General features: G+C 34.0%; 1 protein-coding gene across 3 annotated transcripts in view; it reads left to right on the forward strand.

The window, feature by feature from the left end:
* Positions 1-22741, forward strand: part of IFT74 (intraflagellar transport 74) — a 38740-nt gene extending 15999 nt beyond the window's left edge. For 2 of the 3 annotated variants that reach the window (XR_009276221.1, XR_009276220.1), the window contains exons 10-21: positions 457-519; positions 1270-1413; positions 2539-2579; positions 3859-3938; positions 7031-7084; positions 10514-10611; positions 11560-11686; positions 15492-15655; positions 16214-16339; positions 18704-18764; positions 20404-22291; positions 22640-22741. Coding sequence is in view for 1 of the 3 variants with exons in the window: in XM_058827668.1 (XP_058683651.1) it covers positions 457-519; positions 1270-1413; positions 2539-2579; positions 3859-3938; positions 7031-7084; positions 10514-10611; positions 11560-11686; positions 15492-15655; positions 16214-16339; positions 18704-18764; positions 20404-20519 (1074 nt within the window). In the remaining 2 variants the exon portion in view is untranslated. Of the gene's footprint in view, positions 1-456; positions 520-1269; positions 1414-2538; positions 2580-3858; positions 3939-7030; positions 7085-10513; positions 10612-11559; positions 11687-15491; positions 15656-16213; positions 16340-18703; positions 18765-20403; positions 22399-22639 lie in introns of those variants that run through there. The other variant, XM_058827668.1, reaches the window with a different exon arrangement.
* Positions 22742-23226: the final 485 nt, after the last annotated feature.

The following is a 23226-nucleotide window of genomic DNA, read 5'->3' on the forward strand; positions in this document are numbered from 1 at the left end:
TATAGTCTGTACAGAGATGAGTTCAGTATTTCTCATCTGTCTTAGAATGAGCTGAATCAGTAGTCAGGGCTTACCTGTCTCTTTCTGGACTATGAAGAAACTGTCATGGCTGGTTCAGATTTTAAAATCTGACTCTGACTTCTGAAGTACAGATAATAAGTTCCACCCGTGATATTGATTTTAAGAAGAAAATAGTAGGAAAAGAGACAACAATTTTTTGGTAGTAGCCCAACTGCAAACAACAATGATTATGGTAATGGAAAAATTGTGGGCTGAAAGCAAGTGTCTACTACATCTGAGTTATGTGAAGGAGCTGGACAGACTCTTGTCTTTCAGATTTTTAGGAGCAGCAATGGGATGGTTAACAGCATTTGATACATACTGAGGTTTAGAGCAAAAAATTAGGTAACCAAGTAGTAACTTTTATCTGAATTCTGCATTTTGCTTCCTCTTTAGGAGTTGGTTGTTCAACAGCAGGAATTGGATGCACTAAATGTAAAGGAAGAGAGTCTAAGAGCTGTATGTATGATAACAAGTGGTCTCTGTACTCACTTCTGTATTCACTCTACTGTATTCACTTCCTTGAATAGTAGTGCAAAGAATAAATACCTATATAGTATAGATAAAATAAGTAGAGATAGGTAGATAGATAGATAGATAGATAGATAGATAGATAGATAGATAGATAGATAGATGGATAGATATAGTAGATAAAATACCTATATATTCTTTTCCTTTCAGATATTGTAGGATCATGCTCTAGTATGGTAAGGCAGATCTGCCTCTTTGGTTTCCACTAATAAAATCTAATAAATTTTTGGGTAAAAATGCCTTATGATGAGAATTTTTTCATACTGGGTCTTTCATGAACAAAAAGATCTATGAGCTGAAGCATACAGTCAGAAAGTATAATTTTCAAATACCACTAGATATTTTTCAGTCCTTTTGAATGTTGTATATAGTTGGAAATCCTCTAGAAACCGTGAAGTAATAATTCTCCTCAGAAAATTGGCCCAAGGAAGAGCTTGTAAATCAAAAAGTAACCAATAGGGATATACTATTCTAGAAAATGTTGTATTGACAATATGTATTATAAATTTTGCTTTTTATAAAGTACTTTATAAAGTGCCTTTTACTGTCTCTGTGCTTTCTGTAAGGAATAAGCTTCATTTGCAATGTATAGGTAATTTTTGCTTAACTAAAGCAAGATTTCCCCAATGCTCTCTTCCCATCTGAAAATACCTAGTAGGCGTTTGCTTTTCCCAACAGGAAATAGCACACTCTGAGGTGAGACAGAGAGCTGTGCAGATGTACGAAAAGCTCCATGAACTTAATGAACATCGAGATCAAATGATTGCTGAGGAAAAGAGCATGGAGTCTCCAGAGGAGGAAAGAGAGAGATTACTAAAGCAGGCAAGAATAGAAAATGTTGTTATGTAAAAGATTCTCCAAGTCAGTATTATTAGGGGTGATAATACTTGAAAATACTTTTTTGAACTTTGCCTTTATTTGTGCTCTAGGCAGTGCAAATAATCTGACATTAAAAATAGTTAATGAATTGGAAGGTTGGGATATTCCATGTTCAGCCAAAACCTAGAAACCTGTTGTAGTGGATTCAGAGGAGGACTGTGAAGATAATTCCAGGGCTGGAGCACCTCTTCTATGAAGGCAGGATGAGTCAGTTGGAGCTGTTCATCCTGGAGAAGAGAAAGCTCTGGAGAGACCCTATAGCAAAGTCCAGTACCTAAAGAGGGTTTATAAAAAAGAGGGTGAGTGACTTTTTTACACAGGTAGAAAATGATAGGATGGGGAAAATAGTTTTAAACTAAAAGACAGGAGATCTAGACTAGATGTTAGGAAGATATTCTTTATTGTGAGGATGGTGAGGCACTGGAACATGTAGATGCCCCATCACTGGAAGTGTTCAAGGCCAGGTTGGATGGGGGCCCTGAGCAACCTGATCAAGTGGTATCGCTGCCCATAGTGTAGGGATGGGGAGCAGGGGGACAGGTGAACTGGAACCAGATGATCTTTAAAGTACCTTCTAACCCAAACCATTCTATTATTTTAAGAAAACAAAATTTTCACAGTGAGGTTTTCAGCTGGTTCACTTGCTCCTATTCATGCAACTTGTTGGTTGGAAAAACTGATCCAGCTGAACAGCTATTGTAGCCTAACTCCAGAAAGTATCCTTGTGGGGTACTGAACAGGTGTACTAGTCCAGGAGTAATTGGATCAGTTTACAATGGCCTATACTGAAAATAGCCATTTATACTTTTAATTAACTAGACAATATAGATTATTGGTTTGACTGATCAATGATAAGTAAGTGTATGTGATTTTTTTAAGGGTTGATTTTTAAACATTTGGAAGATATAGCACTTATATCACTTCTTTTTGGACTATGTCACACATTTGTAATTTCAAATGTTAAGTTTTTATTCTTGTTATTTTGAATTCAGATTTTTTTTTAAAAATTTTCCATTTTTCATTTGTAGATTTAATTTCTGATGTTAAAGTTGTTGAACTTTTTTATAGGTTAAAGATGATAGTCAGAAAATTGCAAGCATGGAAAGACAGTGAGTAACCCCATTATATTGTTGCTATAAATTGCATGCATGTCCTAAAGATACATAGTTGTGTTCCTTCACAAAGCCTGTTTCTACAGACTCGTAGAACATCACCACATCTTCAAACCTGTACTGGGCTTAACCTTCCACAGAGTATAGAATATGTTCTTCTGTTTTGAGTGAAAAAGATTTATAGTGATGAGACATTTAGATCTGCGTAGTAAGGTATTTCCATCCCTTATGAGCACATGAGGGATAGAAGAATATAAATATTGAGAATATATATTATTATTGAGAGTATAAATATCTCAATATTTATATTGAGAATATGAATTGGTGATAGCACTGACTTGTTTAAGGCTGAGCATGACATTGATTTGTAAGAGCTGCTCCTCTGGGACAGCTATGAAATGGAACTTGCATTACACTGCAATCACATTTGTAAGTTTGTTTATGTGTTCTTAAAACCTAAGAGTTACAAAATTTCCATTCTGAAGAGGGACATTGCCTTTGATTCTTGGGTACTGGGCCTTTCCAAAGACTGGCCAGAAAGTCAAGTAAGTTTTATGATAAATAGTAATATATTGAGGGGTAGATAAAAGAATACAATACTTTCTGGTTTTGAGCTTTTTTGATTTCTCTTTCTTGAAAGAAAAATTGAAGTAATTCATAAAATCTCCTGGAAATAATTTTAACTTTTTTTAAGCAATATTCACCACTATGATTATTGGTTAATTTTTAATACATTTTAATCGGATAATAAGTTGCTTAACAGAATTTTTTGAATAGATAACAATAACAGAGAATTATATTTGAGATTTTACACAGAAATGTGTTAAAGGTGGTTTCATTTCAGACTTTGATTGATTATGTAGGAGAGTTTTATTTGGACATTTCTTAGTGGATTTTACTGAATACACTTTAAGGAATAGTTATTGCAGTTTAACAATTATGTTGTACCTCTCCAAAGCTGAATAGCAGCCAGCAGAGGGACTAGTTGAGTAAGTTGAGAATGATGTTTACTGATTTTACTGATACATAGTTTACTGATGACTTAACAAAAATTGGTTTTTAATTCAAAGGAGCTACAGTACTTCTACTTAATAAACAGAGGACTGAAGTGACAGATGATTTACATATACCTTTTATTATAAAAAGAATCATCCTGGTATTCTTTTGGTTTTGATAAATTTATGTATTTTTTTTTATTGTTCTCTCTGCGGTTTTGTCTAAAATAACGCAAGTAATTTAGAACACAGTTTTAACCTTGACTTTATCTGTTTCTTAGGTTGTCAGAAGTAAAAGAGAAAACAGATTATTTTAAAAAGGTCATTCAACGAATTGATATGGATCTGGAAAACCAACGAGGTAATATGATTAGAGTTATAGCAGAGTAGGCAGAGCTGCTTCTGTTTGTTCTATAACACCTATGAGTTGCTTGGAACTTTCAGGCTTATGCAAACAGCCAGTGCTTATAAGCATGAGAAGTTCTGTGCATACTGGTACAGCCTTTGCTTTTCAGACATAGTAAATGGGGCATATTCACTTTAGTGATACATTCAACAAGTTCGTATTGAAAATTACCGTATAAAATGATAGGACAGCTGTCTGGTTTTCCATCCAGTTTTATTTTTAATATTGTTTGAGGAATAGAAGTGTATCTTATTGGAAGCACTACAGAACAAGCTTATATTTAGAAATGCTTTCATTAATTTTAACTTTTATATGATCTGTTGCACTGTCAGTGAATGTGGAATTGAGAATATTTAACAGCAATGTGTAAAGCAGACTGCATTCAGTAGTATTTTTATCTGTCTTTGAAACTTTTTGGGTTAATCTTTGCAGGAAGAGTTTGTAAGCTGCCCAGTATTGCCTTAGCTTATATTGAATTCCAGCAAATATGTGCTGCTAGTGCTTAGGCTAGGTTAGTTTGGAATTTGTCCTAGCAGTGGAAGTTATGGTTCTGGAAGAAGTAACTTTAGTTTGAGCACGGGCCCTTAATAGCTGTGAAAGGTTCTCCATAAAATGAATATTCATGAAATGGAAAACCTTCTTTTGATGATAAGAAGTCTTGTTCAGATAGGAATTACATAAATACACGCTTGCATTCTGAAAGTCTTTACAGCAGGTTATTTAAGGAATTGATATTCTTCTTACTTTATGCCTTTTTTTGTGCAGTTAGTGTAAAATCTAGCTGTAAGTTTCTTCCAGGTGAATAAGTATCTAAATATCTGCATCTAAAATGTTTCAGACATCCCTTTATCATCTTTTGCATAGCAAAGTATTTAATATCTCTACAGATATTTCTTCTTTTTTTGCAAATGATTTATTAAGACTGCTTTATTAGCTTTTGTGTTTCCAGATAATACCATTGCAAACTTTATTGTTCTTTAATTTTTCCTTTTTCGTTTGGCTTGCAATCATTTTTTATTTTAATTTTGGAGAAATGCAGAAGGTAAGAAGCAAGTTGCTTTTCACTTTTTATAGTTCAGTGTACACACACAATCATTCATTGCTGAACTGGGTTTTTCACTGTTTTAGAAAAATAAGTCTTTTGAAGAAGAGAGTTTGAGGAGAAAGCACGTGCTCTCTGTCAGCATATCAGAAGCAGTCAGAATATTCAGAATCAAGTTACTTTGTGTTATAATGCAGAGGGAATTATACCTCTCTGTGTAACACAAAGGGAATAAAGGTATTCATATAGAATAGCTTTAAGACACAGAAATGTAAATTCCCAATGCTGCCTTCTCTAGTGAATGGAGAGAGAATCACAGATGGCCATTCATACTTGTTCTCTAAATCAGCATCTTGGTGTGTCCCTGAAATTTCTGTGCTCCTCTCCCTCACCAGTGACTTTACCTCTGGATCAGTATTTAAACATCATTACATAGCATTCCCCAAATTCAGCTCTGAAGTTTTTTATAGAAATATCAGGTGAAATAGGCAGTAAAAAAAAAAAAAAAAAATAAACCAAGGATTTTTTAATATTTTAGGATAAATATTTCAGTGTTAGAAATATTTCTGAGCAGGAAGAAGACTAAACAGACCATGTTGAAATAACTATTTTTAGGTTTTGCCTGAAAAAAATATAAATAAGTAAATAATTCACCCACTTATTACATGGTCTATATACTACCAGGTAACTTTTAATGATTAGTCAGTTAGCATTAAATCATAATGTAGCAGACTTAATCCTTCATACATTGAAGAAGAGGTTAAAATATTTGTGTATGAATGGCATATTTTAAAGAAAGCTTAATGAAAAGACATCTCAAAGCTGTGGTCGTCAAATATTTTTTTTCTACAATTTTTAAGAGTAGAACAGGCTAAGTTATTAACTATTGGAGCCTTGCCTTGCAATATGAGAGTCCAGCAAGGAACAAAGCCACAGCTGCAAGGAAGCTGAAGAATCAAAGTCCCTTAGGGCCCCTCAGGTGTTCTGATTGTATATACTAGATAAAAAGGAAAGCATGGGTTGCATAAATAGAAAGTCGTGGAGAAAATTGCTTGCTCAGTTTTATCTGTACCTGTTTTGATTCTTTTACTTTGTATCCTTTAAAATTAAAAAATTATATTAAAAATAAACTCAATTAAAAATTTAGATGTTTGAAACTTAAAATTATTTCTAAGAAATTAATTGTCTCATCTTCTTGTGACAAATATATCAGGTGTCCCACTTTACTAATGCATATAAATTATGAGTTAATTATTTAGTAGTTTAATTTAAAAATCAGGGGAATATGTATGTTATTCCTTACTTCTAATACCAGTCTATTGAAGGTGTAGGGAAATGGTCTTTCAAACTTAATTGTAGAAAGCTTTCTGTACATTTTATATTCCTAGGCCATTGCTTGTACAGTACTCCTGTTTATTTCGTTGAGATTATCAGTTTCTTGGAAGCTTTATGAAAGTCCATTCTAATAGGTAAAAGTGCAGTTGAAGTAGCTTATATATTAAACAGGGCTGCAGAAAGTTTTAACTAATCATGATGCTGAAATACACACAAACATTTGTTCTCTATTATTGAAATTCACTTGACTTGAGAGGAACCCTGTGAACTTCCTTTGTCCAAACCAAGTATTATCCCACTCTATCTATCTATCTATCTATCTATCTATCTATCTATCTATCTATCTATCTATCTATCTATCTATCTATCTATCTATCAGAAATTGTAAACCCTAAAAGGTTGTCAAAATTGCATCGAGGCTGATTTATTAAGCTGTCTTCTTTTTTAATATATGTAGATGTATATGACATACATATATGACATATGACATGTATACGTATATGTATATGACATACAGTTAGTTGAATACTGACTACAGTAAATGAAATAGGATGAATCCTGTAGTTCCTAGGCATGTAGAGATTTTATTTTTGAATCAGACATTTTACCTTCCTGAAGGAATCCAGGCCTGAGACAGTATAAAGTTAAATCAATGTTACATCTCTTGTAGGAGAAGAAAACTGGAAATACAGGGAATTGAAGAAGAGGGAAGAAAGTATGGACAGTAAGTTGTCTAATATTATTTACCCTAATAATATATATATATTATTAGGGTAATTATATTATAATACTTATATTATTATATTAATATATTATATATATTATATTATTATATTGTTATTATAATTATATTATATATAATTTCACTAAATTACACATTTTGTTTTATTCTTAAAACAATTAGTTTATAGCTGCAAAGAATTGGTATGCTGATCTTTGCATAAAGTTCTGTGGTCTTGTTCTGTGGACAAGATAATTGATTTCTTATGGACAGTCAGACATTTGGAGCTTCTTTCAAGGTTTTTCATCAACTATTAAATGTCTTAGGAACACAACTTTATTTTATGAGAACATAACTGTAATTAATTGATTGAGTGATTAAAAGCAGAACTTCAAAATGGAAGACTGTAGATATAACGTAATTCTCTAAAAGTAGGGCTTCTCCTAGCTATTTACTCAAGATGAATATTTCTAAAACTTAGATACATGTCAAAAAGTTTTAATGTTGTAGAGACTTTAGTAGCAACTAACAGAGGATGAAAACAAATTGGTTTAAATATACCTTATTCCTTGTATAATGTAGGAGACAGCTTACAAAAAAAGTTGGTCTGATATTCAGCAAAAGGGAAAATGGTCAGTAAACAAGCCCTGGAGACTCAAGGGGTATAATACCTTTTTTTAAGTGTTCTCTAAAAATGTTTGATACAACTTAGAGCTAGCATGATACTGAAAGAAAGATCTTAGGTAATAATAAAAGAAGATGAGTAAGACAAAACAAGAGGAGTTTCTGTGTTTTCAGGTTACCAGATTTCCTGAGAAGCAAAAAGACAAAAGCTCACATGACTTGCATTTTCATTATTAGTACAGATGGTGTCCACAGGGCTTGACTTTTTGAGTTTTGGTTCTGCTTCTACCCTTCAATAAAGATTATTGATAAACTTCCAGACCAGTTAGTGATTTGGGGGACCTGAGACCTAAGAGATTGGTGGGAACATGCCAGGAGTCTTAAGGATGGGAAAAGAGTAAATATGGTGACTATGTAGAAGAAGAGGGGACAGGGAAATAGAGGACAGTCAGATTAGTGTCAGTTTCCAGAAATGATCTGGGGAAAATATGCAAGCAAACAATAAGTAAATGTTACAGGAATGGGAATGTGAATAACACTGGTATTGACTTGTCAAGTACAAACAACTTGTTTTCCTTTTTTTTGTGTCAGAAAAATATTTCAGAAAAAGGAGGGTGTAGCAGACGATATATACTTTAACTTCAATGCAACTTCTGTTGTGTTGTGGTGTTTTTAGAAGCAAGCTAGCCAAATATTGTCCATTATTAACCTATACTGTGCTTTAAGTTAAAAAAATATTAATTGTGAAAGATTCAATGCCAAAATGAAAGGATGCATTGCATGGAGTTTTGCAGTGTGTCAGATGTTCAGGTTTGTCAGTATTTTCTTGATAGGTTGGATGATGGGAAAGAGCATCTGACAGAACAGTTACAGAAAATGGTCTATCAGAAAAGCTGAAATCAGGTTGGAGGACATGGTTAGAATTTAGTACACTTCTGTTATGTTAGAAAGTAATTACAAAAAAGTCTGAAAAGGACTAAGTGTAAGTTTCTACTCTTGGGTGGAGTAATCAACAGCAAAAATCCAGACTAGAGAACAGTTCATTCGGTATAGCTCTGTGGCATGGCTCAGAGAGTGAAAGACAAAGTGAACATTGCTGAGCAGTTTCAGACTAACAAGAAAAATACCACAACAGTAGGTATACATTGGAGTGTGATTTGATAGACATCTGAAATAATCTTCCCTGTGCTTCAGTTTTCTTCAGATGGGAGTATTGTCTCTAGTTCTGCACATAAAGAGGGCCGTCAGTTCTGAAGAAAATTGATGGGGGTATGCAGGAAGCATGACTGGCAAGGAGATATAAAAGAATGAGTATTTTTTTTTTAGAAAATTTATGGCAGTTGTCAAATGTGTAAAAAGGCTGTTTCAAATAATAATGGAAAAATTTATTTCTGCATATATGTGGAGGATAGGAAAAAAGTAACATACCAGAAAGATTTCAGGTCAGGTATTAGTGAAAGCTTCCTAACAATAAAACTTACCAAGCATTGAAATATATTGTCCAGAAGGACTGTATAGTATCTGTCAGGAGCTGTGTGTGTGTGAAGAATATAGACAAGCCTCTGAATTACTGACATAGAGCTCGTTTAGTCCAGGAGCAAGTAGATTAATTAGATGAGCTCTTGCATTCAAGAGTTTTTATGAATGTGTGAAATACACAGCATTCAAATGAAACAAGGTCAATCAGACCAGTGTGATAAAAAAGAAAGTTGCTTGCAAAAAAAAAACAGTGCAATGAGATGTAAATACAGACTTTGCTTAATGTTTCTAAATAAATTCAAATGTTTGAAACAAAAAACACATGAAAGTCCAGAATGCCAAAGGAGAAAAACACTAGCCAAATCATATAGCTACTTTTCTGAGGTCCTAATTTCACTGTTGCAGGCTCAGCTTTGTAGAGTTGAATACATATCTGTGGGTATTATACATGTTAGTTTCATTGTTCATATTTATAAATGTCTGAAAATGCTTTTCCATCATTATCAAATCCTTCTTGCCCAAACAAGGACTTCTCCAGTTTCTATCCTGATAGAAAGTGTGCAAACTCTTTATGGTTCCCAAGTGCTCCTGTGTGTATAAGCTGTGTTTCAGGAGACCCTGCAGGAAAGAAGTGATTGTAACTTAGAGCTCTGGGTGGCATCTTACTGGGCTTCTAACTTCTGTGTGATGTGTCCCACTCATTGCATTCTAGAATATTTGTGTCACCAGAAATACAATGTTGTATTCTTAGAACACAGAACTCTTAGGTACAGAGTACCTACCACTATTACAACTGTGTTGTCACATTCAATTGGAGAACTACTAAAATGAACATAAATTAGACATATAGCTAAGGGACATCACACAGAATAGAAGAGGTCATACCAGGTCTCAAGTCTTTCACAGTGTTTAACATTTAGTCCAGGCCATAAGAGATAATAATCCTGTTTCCTTTATTTAGTAAGCTGATTCCTTTCAGAAAAATAAAGACTAAAAACTGCTGGAGAAGCATTTATAAAAACATCAGAAATAGTAGGGATGAAATTTCTTTCCCATTGGGTGGTAACCCTCACCTAAATACTGTACAACAAGGTGGTGGCTTCATTTCCAGTATGTGTCACTGGAAGAATTCTTCTCATTTTCATTCCCTAATTAATTTCATTCAACCCATAAGTTGACAAGTTTCAATGTCTCTACCACCTGGCTTTTAAATAAACAATTAAAGTAACCTATCTGAAACTGCTTCTTAGCAATTTAATACAGGTTTTGACTGGTAACATTGCAACCATGTAAGTAAGAGGCTTCTTTTTCATGTTTGTCAATCTCTAGATTTTCTAGAAACTTTTGAAGATGTGAAGAATGAGGAATTGGAAAGAAAGGCCCAAATAGAAGCCAACATTGTTGCACTCCTGGAGCACTCAAGCAGGGTAAGCATTTCCTTCCTTTTCTTTCAGGCTAGGACTTTCTAGACATGCAGAACAGGAGAGTTGCTGGATAAAGAAGGATGATGGATTTTATATAGTTATACTTATCTACATAATAGTCTCTGAAAATTATAAAACATTGAGCCGTGCACAGCTTTAGTAGTAGTTAAAAAAAGGATTCGTTTAATTTCTCTCTTTTTCTGGGGGAAGAGTTTTGAACAGTATGTAATATTGTGACCAGAACAAAGAAATATTTTCATAATTTCTATAACTTTTAATCTCTGCTATAACTAAAGTTAATAATGATAAACGTTTCCAAATACTGCAAATAAAACTATTTTTAGTTACAATAAACAATATTTTGTTTATCCAAAGTTTGCAAGTTCATGGGTGTTCTGTCACTAGTGTTACTGAGCTAAATATATTTCAGATGTCCCTCTGATCTACTAAAAATATGTCTGAAATATCCTGATGCATAATATTTAATGTAAATATTATAAATGAATAATGTAAGTGTTCATAAACTGTTTCCATTTGCAGTCTGCCATTTTTTTGACTTTCAAGTCTTCTATACTTTTAATATTTTGGTCTCCCATGGATTTTTTTTATGCTATAGAAAACTTTCATCTGAGTAATATTTTGATTCTATGATTATTTTAATTGTCTCACACCTTTTTCAGTATAGTATACCATAAGGTATATTTTAGGCACTGTCACTTACTTTACAACAGAACTATATGGCAGCACAGTTCATATTTGCTGGGTTTTTATTTCATCTGTGCTGGCCGCTCAGTACATCTTTTATCAGAAGTTGGCAGAATAAAAGTTATTCACATTTAAATCACTCAAATAACAGACAGTGTCATAGGACAGGAGAGGTTGTTACTTGTTCAGTTACCACTTGTTTCAAAAATACGGCATGTTCTTATCATTGCTGTTGGTAACACACAGAATCTGAATCATATGAAACAAATTTCATCAGTTACCAATCAAGAGCTGAAGATTATGCAGGAAGACCTCACGTTCAAATCAAACGAAATGCAGAAATCACAGAGCACTGCTAAGAATCTGATTGCAGGTGAGATCAGCAACGGATTTTCTAATTAATTCCTTAAGATAATAAAGACTACCTTCAGAGTTACACTGATATCATGTAGAAGATTTGTGAATATTAGATATCAAGTGATCTCCAAATATTAAAATACAGTGGTAAGTTCACAAATTGAAATGCTTGTGGATAGCAAGCTATTTTTATTTTCCACAATTCGTTTCCAATTATTATATTTATTTATTTATATCTATTATCTGTTAGATATTGTATACTATGTATTTATAGTAGGTATGTATACTTATTTATAGTTACCTTACTATTACCACTAAATTATCTTCTTCCTTGCACAGATGCATGTTAAACAAGTGTATTTCAATACAGGGGTTGAATTGAGCTAGAATTTGATTTTACTAATACTTATCACAAAATAAGATCTTCCATGATCTTGAAAGAATGTTTAATTAATTGAAACAGTTTTCCACTGTTATCTAACTATATATTATTTGTAAAAGTAGTTCTTAGTATCACTTACTTATGGTTTATGCTTTTCCAAAGGGATATGTACCACAGGCAATTAACTGACAACACCTGTGAATAGCTCTCAAATCCTGAGGCTTTGATTCTGCAGAGTGAATGCTCATTTTGACTTTATTTTCAGAATACTCAAATGCTTATTAGCTTCTTGAGGATATTCTCTGTAATTTCAAAAAGCAGACAGTAATTTTCTCTCATTCCCATGACAAGTATCTCTTTAGTTCTTTATTTGCACTGTATATGGTAGAATTGTCTTCACAATTCTGTGTCTTTGCCAGTATCATTATTAGTTCAGCAAATCTTTCCTTGTTTGGCTGAAAGGAAGGGGCAGGAATTTAGAACAATAAATCATTTTGTTAGAAGGCTGTTACGTGTTGTACTTCATAGTAATTTTTAAAATAGGAGCTGGTATCGTGACTTCAAAGTAGCTATGAGCAAATAAGTTGTTCGGCAAAAGATGTTAGAGAAATTGATTTTCTGTTGTATGTTTCAACACTTAGTGTTTACTTGTCTGCAAATACTCGTTTTGCAGTTGTAGTGTAGTTTAAAATTTCTGGGCCTTATATTAAAAGTTCAAATATGACTTTTTGTTCTTTCCTATAAGCATCACTTCTGACTATTTTACAATATAAGGATGTTTTGGAAGCAGGTAGTGCTATAGAGGCATTATTGAAAGAAAAAATTCTTTCTCTGCAAGAAAAGAGGAGGAAGTTACAGTACATAATTTTCAGCAGACAATTTAAATTATTCCTAAGTAAATGTCTGATAGCTAGGATTCACAGATAGTATAACAAACAGCTTAAGATTCTTTAAGAAATACAGTGAATCCTCAGTTTGAAGTTCCTTCTAACCTTTGAATTATAGCACGGTCATCTTCAGGATTCTTTTGTTATGGTTAAAATCTGGATTTCTATATTTTCTTGCCATAACAAAGATATAAAAAGTCCACCAGAAGAATCCTTAAAAAAAATAAAAATAAAAGGAAACCATGAAGGGTAAACAAAAGTGCTGATGGCATAGTTTCCCAAAAACATTTCCCTGGGTCACTCTGCTTTGTTCTGAGAATTTACCACTGTGTACACACTGCATGCAAGATGCTGCAAATTCATGGCCTATCAGAAGGAACTAGGCTGCATCCTCTTCCTGTCTCTTCCCCTAGAGGAATTTTGAGGTTTTTTCAGTTTTAAGGTTTTTTCATTGACTCTGCTGCTGGATAAGGATAAAATTTGCCCCTTCTAGTTTTTTCTTTTTCTCCAGAAAGTGTGAATGGCTAGGACTGTCCATTGTGCTCTCATCATAGTTGTATTAGACAGAACAGTCCAAGAATTTTTTTGCCTTTTTGGCATTAATGTTGGTGCTGCTCTTTACATGTAAGATAAATTTTAACTGGTCAACTATGTATAATTTTAAATAACAAAATACAGATACTAGAATAACTATATAAAAAGTGAAAATGCTGTGATAAGATGTCTTACTAAGTAAATTCTCATGAACATCTATAGTTGTCTTCTGCTATTTCTCTTCAATCTGAATTTATTTTATACTATTGTATTTTTTATTGTTTCTGTTCGAAAACTGTCATTTATTGATGTCCTTAAGCATTTGTCTTTAAAGCACTGTGCTGCAGGAGCAAGAGAAGTAAAGCTGTGATCTGTTCAGTTGTGGTTTACAATCTGTCATTGACCAATACTAGAAACTTCATTGTGAAACTCTGAGCAGTTATGAAATATTGTAGACACACTGAAAGTGTTTTCTTAAGGCCTTTGCAGGAGGTGGCAGACTGTGGATTACTTACATGCAAAGTAATAAAAAATATTTTAATTTAAAATCCTTCTTTTAATTTGCATGGGAATTTTTTGTATTTGTATAAATGCTCCTTTCTCATAGAGGACACTTTCTTACCTGATGAATCAGCTTTCCTCAGGATAATTAGAAATGGTACACAAAAATCTTGGTTTTTCTTTTATTTGAGGTTCCTAAAGAAATCTTGAAAGTGCTCTGTAATAAGACAGAAATGTTGATACAGCGTTTCACTCTAAAATATATGGCATAAATACACAACCAGAGAGATGAGTAGGAAAATCTTTCTCTGAGAGTGTTTTGATCAGGCGATATTTTCCCATATAATTCCACTCCCAAACTATACCCACAGTTTTTGTAAAGGTGAACTCTCCTTCTTTCATGTAGACATATCTTTCTTCTGCCTTAAAGATTTATACTGCCTTAGTTAAGTTGTGGAGGAAATTTTCTATCCTTTTTCCAGTAGATCAGCACAAATCTCAAAATCACAAACCTAAAGAAAAGTTTTCTTGTGCAGTCTCATCCCCCCTAATAGCCCATGTTGCCTGATGCTTTAGAGTGTAGGAAAAAAACTGCATTGTCTGTATCATTCTTCTCAGTTAGACACAGATCTGAAATGTAAGAAAATGTAGCCATGTGTTTAATGTTCAGGAACCTGAATGAAATACAATGACAAGTCAGGTTGCAAAACCATCCAAACTAAGTCTAGCCAACATCTAGTCTTTTCCCACTCCAGGTAGGTAACTTACCCTAAGACTGAGTCAAAGTATTTTTATTAGTGTGTGCATCTGTATTGTTTCTTCTCTCACATGTCTCGTGTCTGGACAGTTTCAGTCTCCACAGTCCTCTTTATATCAGAATGCACCCATAGTTCTAATTCCTGTAATCACCTGTAACTCTGTTGTGTTTTCAATGGAGTCTCAGAAGTAAAAACTGTATATTGTAGCCCACATTGATATTGTACGCTCTGACTTTTCTGTGGATATATGAAAGTGCTTTCCTGTACAAAGCAAATGTTAAAGCAAGTTTGGCTATTTGTTGTGCTAAAACTAAGCCTTATCCATATTCAAGCAGCACAAATAAAAATAACATGATGCTAAAAACTAATAAAAAATGCTTCTTCAATTTGTCTGCATAATTGCAATAAACTTTTCACAAGGTATCACCACTGCTTTAGTACTGTGGTGCAGTAATTAATTGTGTGGTTCTATCATCAGTAAAAATAGAAACACTATGATACAGAAGGTCATCACATTTTCATTATTCCTCGCTTATGGATTATAATACAGTAATTACAGTGTATGAGTGACTTACGGCATGGTTGTGAAGATCAAATTTTTATTTTCTTCACATTAATAGTCCCATACATGTAAAAAATACGAAGTATATTTAGGAGCTGTTTATATTGGTTAAATATAGCATAAATATTTATGTAATAGGCTGTGTATTATGAAACAAAAAGTACTGTTAATTAGAGATTGTGTGTCTGGTGATCTAGAGAGTCAAAAACTGCAGATGGACCTACAGAAGATGGAACTGTTGGAAGGCAAGATGGTTGGTGAACTGGCTTCTCTTAAAGACAAAATGGAACAGACAAAAGCAGAGTTGGAGATCTATAATAATTTACCAGCTCTGAAAGCATCAGGAGAAGAAAAGAAAAAGGTAATGAAAGGGATGAAACAAAATGTATGCTTTTGAATAGCTAGTGGAGGGGAATCCAGTTTTGTGATTAACAGTCCTTCCTGACAGCTGAAAAACAAAATTGTGCATCAGTTCAAATGAATACAAACACTATTTTGCTTAAATATGTGACATATTAACTGAGTACATGTAGGAGGTATTCAGCTGAGTATCTTTTGATAACCTCCTTACACAAAATCTCCCCATTCTATTTTAGTGATTCAGCTAAACTCTTATGTAATTTACAACTCCTCATAGGTTTGAATTTAGCAATCTAACACAGAACACAAGCAAAAGAGACTTTCCTACAAATTCTTAATACCAGCATTCCCACTGGTGCTCTTTTTTCTCATTCTTTTTTTCTCATTACTGTCTAATGCAGTGCTAGAGAAAAGCCAGTGAGTTGCTTATGCATATGCATGTGGTCTTGTTCTAAAAGGAAAAAAAGTAGCATCTTGAAAGGTAAATTGAAGTAATGTGCCTGAAGCCTACAGCAAATTAACTCATTCATCAGTTTGTATTGGGTTTTTTTCTAACTAGAAACTCCAGGATGACAAAGAAAAATTAACAAAACGCAGCCGTGCTTTTAAGAAAATAATGGAGCATTTGAATACAGAGTATGAGACACTAAAGAAGGAACTGGAAGAAAATGAGATCCATTCTCAGGTATAGATCAAGTTACATATTATCCCTTCAGTTGTTTCTTGGTTTTCTTATACATATGAAGCATTGTTCAGTCAGAATCTGTTTGTTCCTTCCCAGTGAGTTTTCTAAGTCATGCATTGTAACTGTATTTGCTGTTTTCAAACAAAAGTTAATATTGTGCCAGCAAGTGGCTTGCAAGCTTTGGATTACTAGCAGAGATCTTTCTGAGCTAAAAGTTATGTGAATCCTTTGTTTAAGTGTTTGTGTCAATCTTGCTCAGATCTCTCTACCATCTGCCCTTCCTTTGCTTAAGCAGTTCGAGGATAAACTTAGAAAGAAACTGTAGGAAAAAAAAAAGTCACTACTAACTAGCAAAGATCCCTTTTGCTATTAAAGTCATGGTGATATTTTTTTTCTTTAAATTTGTGCTATTAATTCCATTTTCCTTTTTCAAATTCTTCTGCTCCTTGCAGGCCATTGAAGTTTTAGGGTCTGTTCACATTTAAACAACTTTGGTGTACATGTACATTTACATTTCAAAAGCGAATCAGGAAAGAAGATGTTTATAACCTCTTGAGTGGCTTATATTCTTTCATTATAAACACACGTAAATTGATGTCATTTTGGCAGCAGAACTTTACCAGCATATATATTTGAATGCACAGAAGAAAAATGGTTAACTTTAAAATAAGATGGAAAGGGAAACTGATTTTTTTTATGCATTTCAGTGTTTTTTATTGATTAAGGTTGCTGAGATATTTGTCCTTTAGAACTGCTATTTTTTCTAATACGGTTAAAAGATGAAAGTCACATTGTACATGTTTAATTTCTTCTGAAATGAATGTCATGAAGCAGATGAGAAGGCATAGGTCTGACTGAGGCATGTGTCCATTTGTAACATACAATTATTATAATCATTCTAAGGTGATGATATAAATCCTCAAAGCTACATGCCAAAGTGTGCAAGACTTCAGATACTGTGCATCTTTTTTTTGCCAAGATCAAATTCTAGAGTTTAGGTAAATTAGAAATGCATACCCAAAGAATGTTATGATACTTGCCTCATGAGGCTTAATATTTTATATAAAACAGTAGTTGTATGGCATTTATTTAATTTATTGTCCTGTTCCATTTTTATGTGTGTGAAAAGGATTTGTTTCTTTACTGTTTATGTCCTGAGTGTAAAAAAAATGAGGGTGAATTAAGGTATGTCTTAAAATAACTGAATTTTTGATATTCATCAATCATTTTGAAGTACAAACAGTGTTCATAAATATGGATGACTCATGCACTTTTGCAACAGGTCATTTGGTCTTCAAGCAGTTACTATAATAATACATTGAATCTTTCCTTTTCTGTGTGCAAGATAGGAAGTATTTCAGTTCCAGGCTCCTTTACTGGCTGTGTTGTGTGCAGCAACATCTACAAATAAGACAGTAAAAATTCTAAGTGGTCAGAAATACCAAGTCTTGGAAACAAATGATTGCCTTGCTTGCTGTGAACAAATTTCTAGTACACTAGAAAACTGATTCTTTACTATTAAGGTTGGAGTTACACAGAAACTATTTTCATCTCTTCCAGCTTAAGGATAAGCTTTTAAGTAAAATACTGTAATATTTTCCTTATTTATTACCTTAGTTTCCACTTAGTCTCAGAATGATTTTCAGTTTTAGTTTTAAAAATAACATCTTCATATCTTGAAATGCAGAACCTTGAACAGTAGCATCAGAAAAACAAATACAAAATTGTATTGTAAGGAAGCAGGCATCAATATAATGTCCACATTAGTTTCCTGTTGATGCTGAAAGTATTGAAGAAGTGCCAGCACTGAACCCACACTCGTACAATCTTCTTGCTGCAGCTCTGTTCTTATCACAACTTCTGGCATCAGACAGGAAACTTAACTATGGAAGTAAGGAAGTTTCTTCTGTGTAGTGCAAAGTCCAAGACAGTGTCAGGAAATATTGAATCTTTGGTGATTTTAGATCCTACTGATTCTAAGAAGAGATCCATCTAAATGATAGGAAGCATAATGAGAATTAGTATCTCCCTGAATGGTTCACTTTTTAATCCTGACTTGCCTGTTAACTTCCTTATATGACAAGTCTTGAATTCTCATCTGATTTTTTCATCTGTCACTGCAGTTGCATGCAGTGCTTTTATATAGATTAATTATGAAGTGCTAAGTTATATGTGCAAGTTAATCATCAGCAGCTTTAAAAACATTTTGCCATTGTTTCATTTCTGTGTTTTTTTAATGTGAAATAACTTTGATCTTATAATTTGATAGAGTACAAGGTGCTGATACAAAATCATTGGTGTAAAATATGTGTGTAATTATTACAATTTTCATTTTTGGCTCTTTTTGTGGTTTTGTGTTTTCAGCTTACAAATTTGGAGAGGAAATGGCAGCACCTTGAACAAAATAACTTTATGATGAAGGAGTGTATCCTTTTCTTTAAGAAGTAAGAGTCAAATTCACACACTGTATTAATTGAGGAAGAAGTCTGTTTCCTCCAGCAGAATAAGACAGGACGGAATGGGCTGCAGAAGACAGGGGAGGAGGGGAAAGGCAATCCTTTGCAAATATCTGGTTAGCTGATAGATATTTTATATAGCAAAACTTGCATGTGTTGTCTGAAACAATTTTACAGGGTCCTAAAGCATGAGCTTTGCCTTGCAGTCTAAAAGTTTTCCTTGGAGGACATCTCTCCAGTCCTATCTGACACTAATCTGCCAGGATAGCACTGTTTGAAAACATGCTCGAATGAGGGAGCTGTCTTGTAGCTCTCTCTTTATGGGATTCAAATTAACAAGTTGTGTTACAGTAATCATATCAGCAAAATCATTACTTGCTGATTTGAAAAGGGCTTTTATAAGATGGTTTTTAAAATTAAAGTCACTGATACTTGTTTTAATTAGAATTGATGGATCTTCTCATCTGGTACTATTTTTCTGTTTTTCTTCTTAGTTATGATAGAGATCTGAATAGTACTAGGCTGTGCTTTTATTTTGTATTCTAGGGACAGTGAATTCACTGCAATAAAATGACTTCTTTAAAATTATTTAAGAAATAAATTTTATTTAAAAAATCTGAAATCCCTAAGATGCACAAATTCATATTTACATGATCACAGTACAAATGTAATTGGTAAAGATAACATCAAAACTAGACTTCATCATCTCGTGTAGTGTATTGGACAGTGAGCATTCCTTCATGTCTCAAAAAATGGCAGGAGATACATTTCAGGCAATTCTGTGATAACCTAGCCATCACAGAAATAATACTGATGATGATGATAATTATTATTTAGTAGTTAATGCATATACATATAGCTATATATTTATGTATATATGTTGTTTTCTGCATGTACCAAATATCACATTTCTCAAATCCAGTAAGTGCTCTAATTCTTAGAAAAATATCTGAAAAAAGTCTTGGACAGTGTAATACTGTTGGAGCCACCTTCTCTTTGAAGGAGGCTCTACAGAAATATTTTATCAAGGCTGTAGACTTAAATACATTTTTCTTAACAAAAAAGACTTTAAGACAAATCAAGAGAAAAAGTTGATCAGGATATTAAAGTATTTCCTAACTTGGTATGAAATACTGCTTATCTGAGTGCAGACCCTTATAGTACGTACTTATATCAGAGTACTTACATCTGATTGGGCTACTGGAGGGAGGCTGTTTTCTTGGACTGGGACTTTTGCAGCCAGACTGTATGGCTGTACATAACTGAGTACCTTGAAATGGTTTGGTTTGCAATATAACAATAGGCAGAGTCTTTCATGAGGGACTTAATGCCTATATATATATATATATATGAGTGTGTGTGTGTGTATATGTATATAAAAACAAAAATGACTCAGGCATGTAATCAGTTCCATTTTCAACAGTGCTTGGCATGAGATAACAGTTAGTAAATTAGTGCAAGTCTTTTAGCCCCTGTCTGAGTTTCTTCCACTATTTTCATCCTTGATATTTTTCACAGAAGGAAATGTATGGTGGTGTGGTTCCCTTGTGATCTGTGATTATGCTCATATTTACACTGGCAGTTTGTTTCCTTAATTCTTTTAATCAGTCATAGCAACAAAAAGTCGGGAGAGTGACTACCAGCCAATAATGAAGAATGTGAGAAAGCTGGTCAAAGAACACAATGAAGCTCTCATAGAAGCTTTACAGAACACCAAGAACTGAACCCAGGCATTTCCTTCCTGCCCGAATGGACCAAAAATGAGAGATGTTACGGCTAAGGCTGTATGGAAAGCTGGACTACTGAGATCATTCATTCACCACTAGAGTGACAGATATTCTCAAAATTATTTTTTCCAGGTTTTTAGAAGTTACAGGTGTTAATACTGTCTGTCCTTTTGCACTGTTTATCTTTTTTTGTAATAAACAGTTGAATTTTAGAAACAAAAAGGAAATACTGCCCAATGAGTTACTGAGGCCCATGGCTGAATCACATCTAAAATGTGAAATTTTAGTCTGCTTTACACACTGAATTTCTAATTGCCTTGTAGTACTACCCCTGCCAAACAGAACAGGAGGACTGCTTGACAGGCTGCCATATGCATTATCTTAAATTACGTGTATAATAACATAAACTGTAGTATCAGCATACCAGACCTCTATAGATAGCAAGTAAGGAAAGTATCTAAGGATGACAAGCATTTTCTAAAGCCAAAATTGCATCATAGTGTAAAATCTCACAATAAAAGCAAATTTCAGCAAATTCTCCAAAATAAGGGAGAATTAACTTCCTTATTTTTTAAGTGTAATTCTAAAGATCAAACTCAGATAAAAGAACACTACTAACAGTGATTTTGTGTGGAGCATTTTACTGCTGTAGTATTCACCAGTAAAGGAAATAGCAGAGCAAATTACTTGTATTTTCTGCTATGTTTTTTCCCTCAAGTTTCAAGCAGCAGTGTCATATGGAACCTCTGACAAAAATCTACAAGGAAGAGTTTCAACATAGAACAAAAACAGGACTTGTATAGAAAATAACAATGTGCTTTGTGATACAGAATTTTCAGAAAATGTTCAGATAAAAAAATATTTCCATTTATATATTTGTCTCACATTCTACATGTCATGTTTTTATAAACTGCTTATTGATCATTTCTTTCACCTGGTGTATTGTAAGCTACTCCTAATCAAATAGAAAAAGCACAGTTCAATATAGATAGAAATCTTAGCTAAACAGTAAGCTAGCCTTGTGAAAGAAATGACTAAAAAGCAGTGGGATCTGTATTTATAGTTGTTCTGATCTCTTATAAAAGTTTTCCAGAACAGAGGTAGACTAAGCATCTTACTTTATGAAACTGGAGTAGAGAAATTATTAGGAAATATTCTGAGTCCATTAAAATAGTTCTATATTTTTGTCACTAAATTTCTTCAAATCTGAGATTATAATTTTGAGTATAAAGAAATCTGTAAGCTAAAAATATTGAAATTTGTGCAGAAAGCACTGTGTTTGCTAATTCAGCACACTTAATTGTGTTGCTCTATATATTTAGAATATTTAGAGATAATGGAACAGGATTTCTATAAACTAAGGACTGTTATCTAGGGGAAATTCCCATTAAAGTCTCTTCCTTCCTGTCAGAGTTTCAGCTATTCCAGAGAAAGCCCATTATTTGCAGAGATAAAGTTGAAGTCTAATATTCTTACCAATCAAACCATCAGCCAGAGAGATCATCTCCTGAATTCCACTTGTGCTAGAATAACATATTGTAATGAACAGTGGAAAAAGGCTGCAGGCTGAATAAACAGACTACTTTGACTTTGCTTTCTCTGAGGGCAGGGGAAGGTTTTATTCCTTGGTAGTGATTCTGTAAGATAGCATGGTAAAGTTTACAGGTTTTTGCTGTGTTCCCAGGAGGTGCCTGTCATGAAACCCCTTTCTCCAGCATGCTTTTGTTTTCCTTTTTCTACTGAAGGATCTTCAGATAACATGTTTCTGTGTAAGAATCTTATCACTCATTCTTTCTCTTAACAATTCACCCTTACAGTCCTTGATAGCAGTCAGTACTCATGGCTAAAAGGAACTGTATGGTTTCTGAGTGATGAGTTATACTGCAAGTGTTTCATCTCACTCTGGAAGATTATTAACTCACTCCTAGTAGTGAGCTGAGTAAATTGTACCATTATGTAGTTCCTTAAGTATCAGTGAAAATCACCTTTTCTTTAACTCTTCAATCTTTTTTTTTTTTTTTTTAATGTGGTTGAAGTACGAGACAATGTTTTTTCACTGAAGCTCCTACGTGTACATCAAGACAATAATTCAGTAACACAGGCCTCTCTCTACCCAGGCAGTCTTTTGTCCATTTTATGCTATGACTTCAGACTGAGAGGACATGAATTAACTGGCAGCATCTGCAGAGTGGAGATATGTAAAATCTCTTCTGCCCACCTCTCTCAGCAGGGCCGAGTAAGTATCATCTCCCTCAGTCTGCCTGACAATGCTCTTCCTAACTTGCCTCAGAATATTGCTGGCCTGTTTTGCTGTGCATTGTTGGGTCTTGGTCATCTTGGTGTACACCAGGAAGGGCCCCAAGGTCCTTCTCAGTAAAGCAGGTTTCCAGTCCCTCAGCCCTCAGTGTGCAGGAGTGCCTGGATTGTTCCTCCATGGGGGCAGGACTGTGAATGTATCTCTGTGGATCTTCATGACATTCTTGGCTACCGACTTCACCCTGTTTAGATCTCTCTGAACAGCACTGCACCCATATGGTGTATCAGCCACTCCTCCCAGCTTTATGTCATCTGCAAGCTTCCTGAGGGTGAACGATTGTCATCTGTGAAAACGTGAAACAGCACTGCCCCCATATCCATGGCTGTGGTATTCCACTACTTTTGGTCTCCAGCAGGACTTCAGGCCACTGACCACACAGTGAGCCCC

Source organism: Poecile atricapillus, chromosome Z, assembly GCF_030490865.1.
Source record: "Poecile atricapillus isolate bPoeAtr1 chromosome Z, bPoeAtr1.hap1, whole genome shotgun sequence".
NCBI lineage: Eukaryota > Metazoa > Chordata > Aves > Passeriformes > Paridae > Poecile > Poecile atricapillus.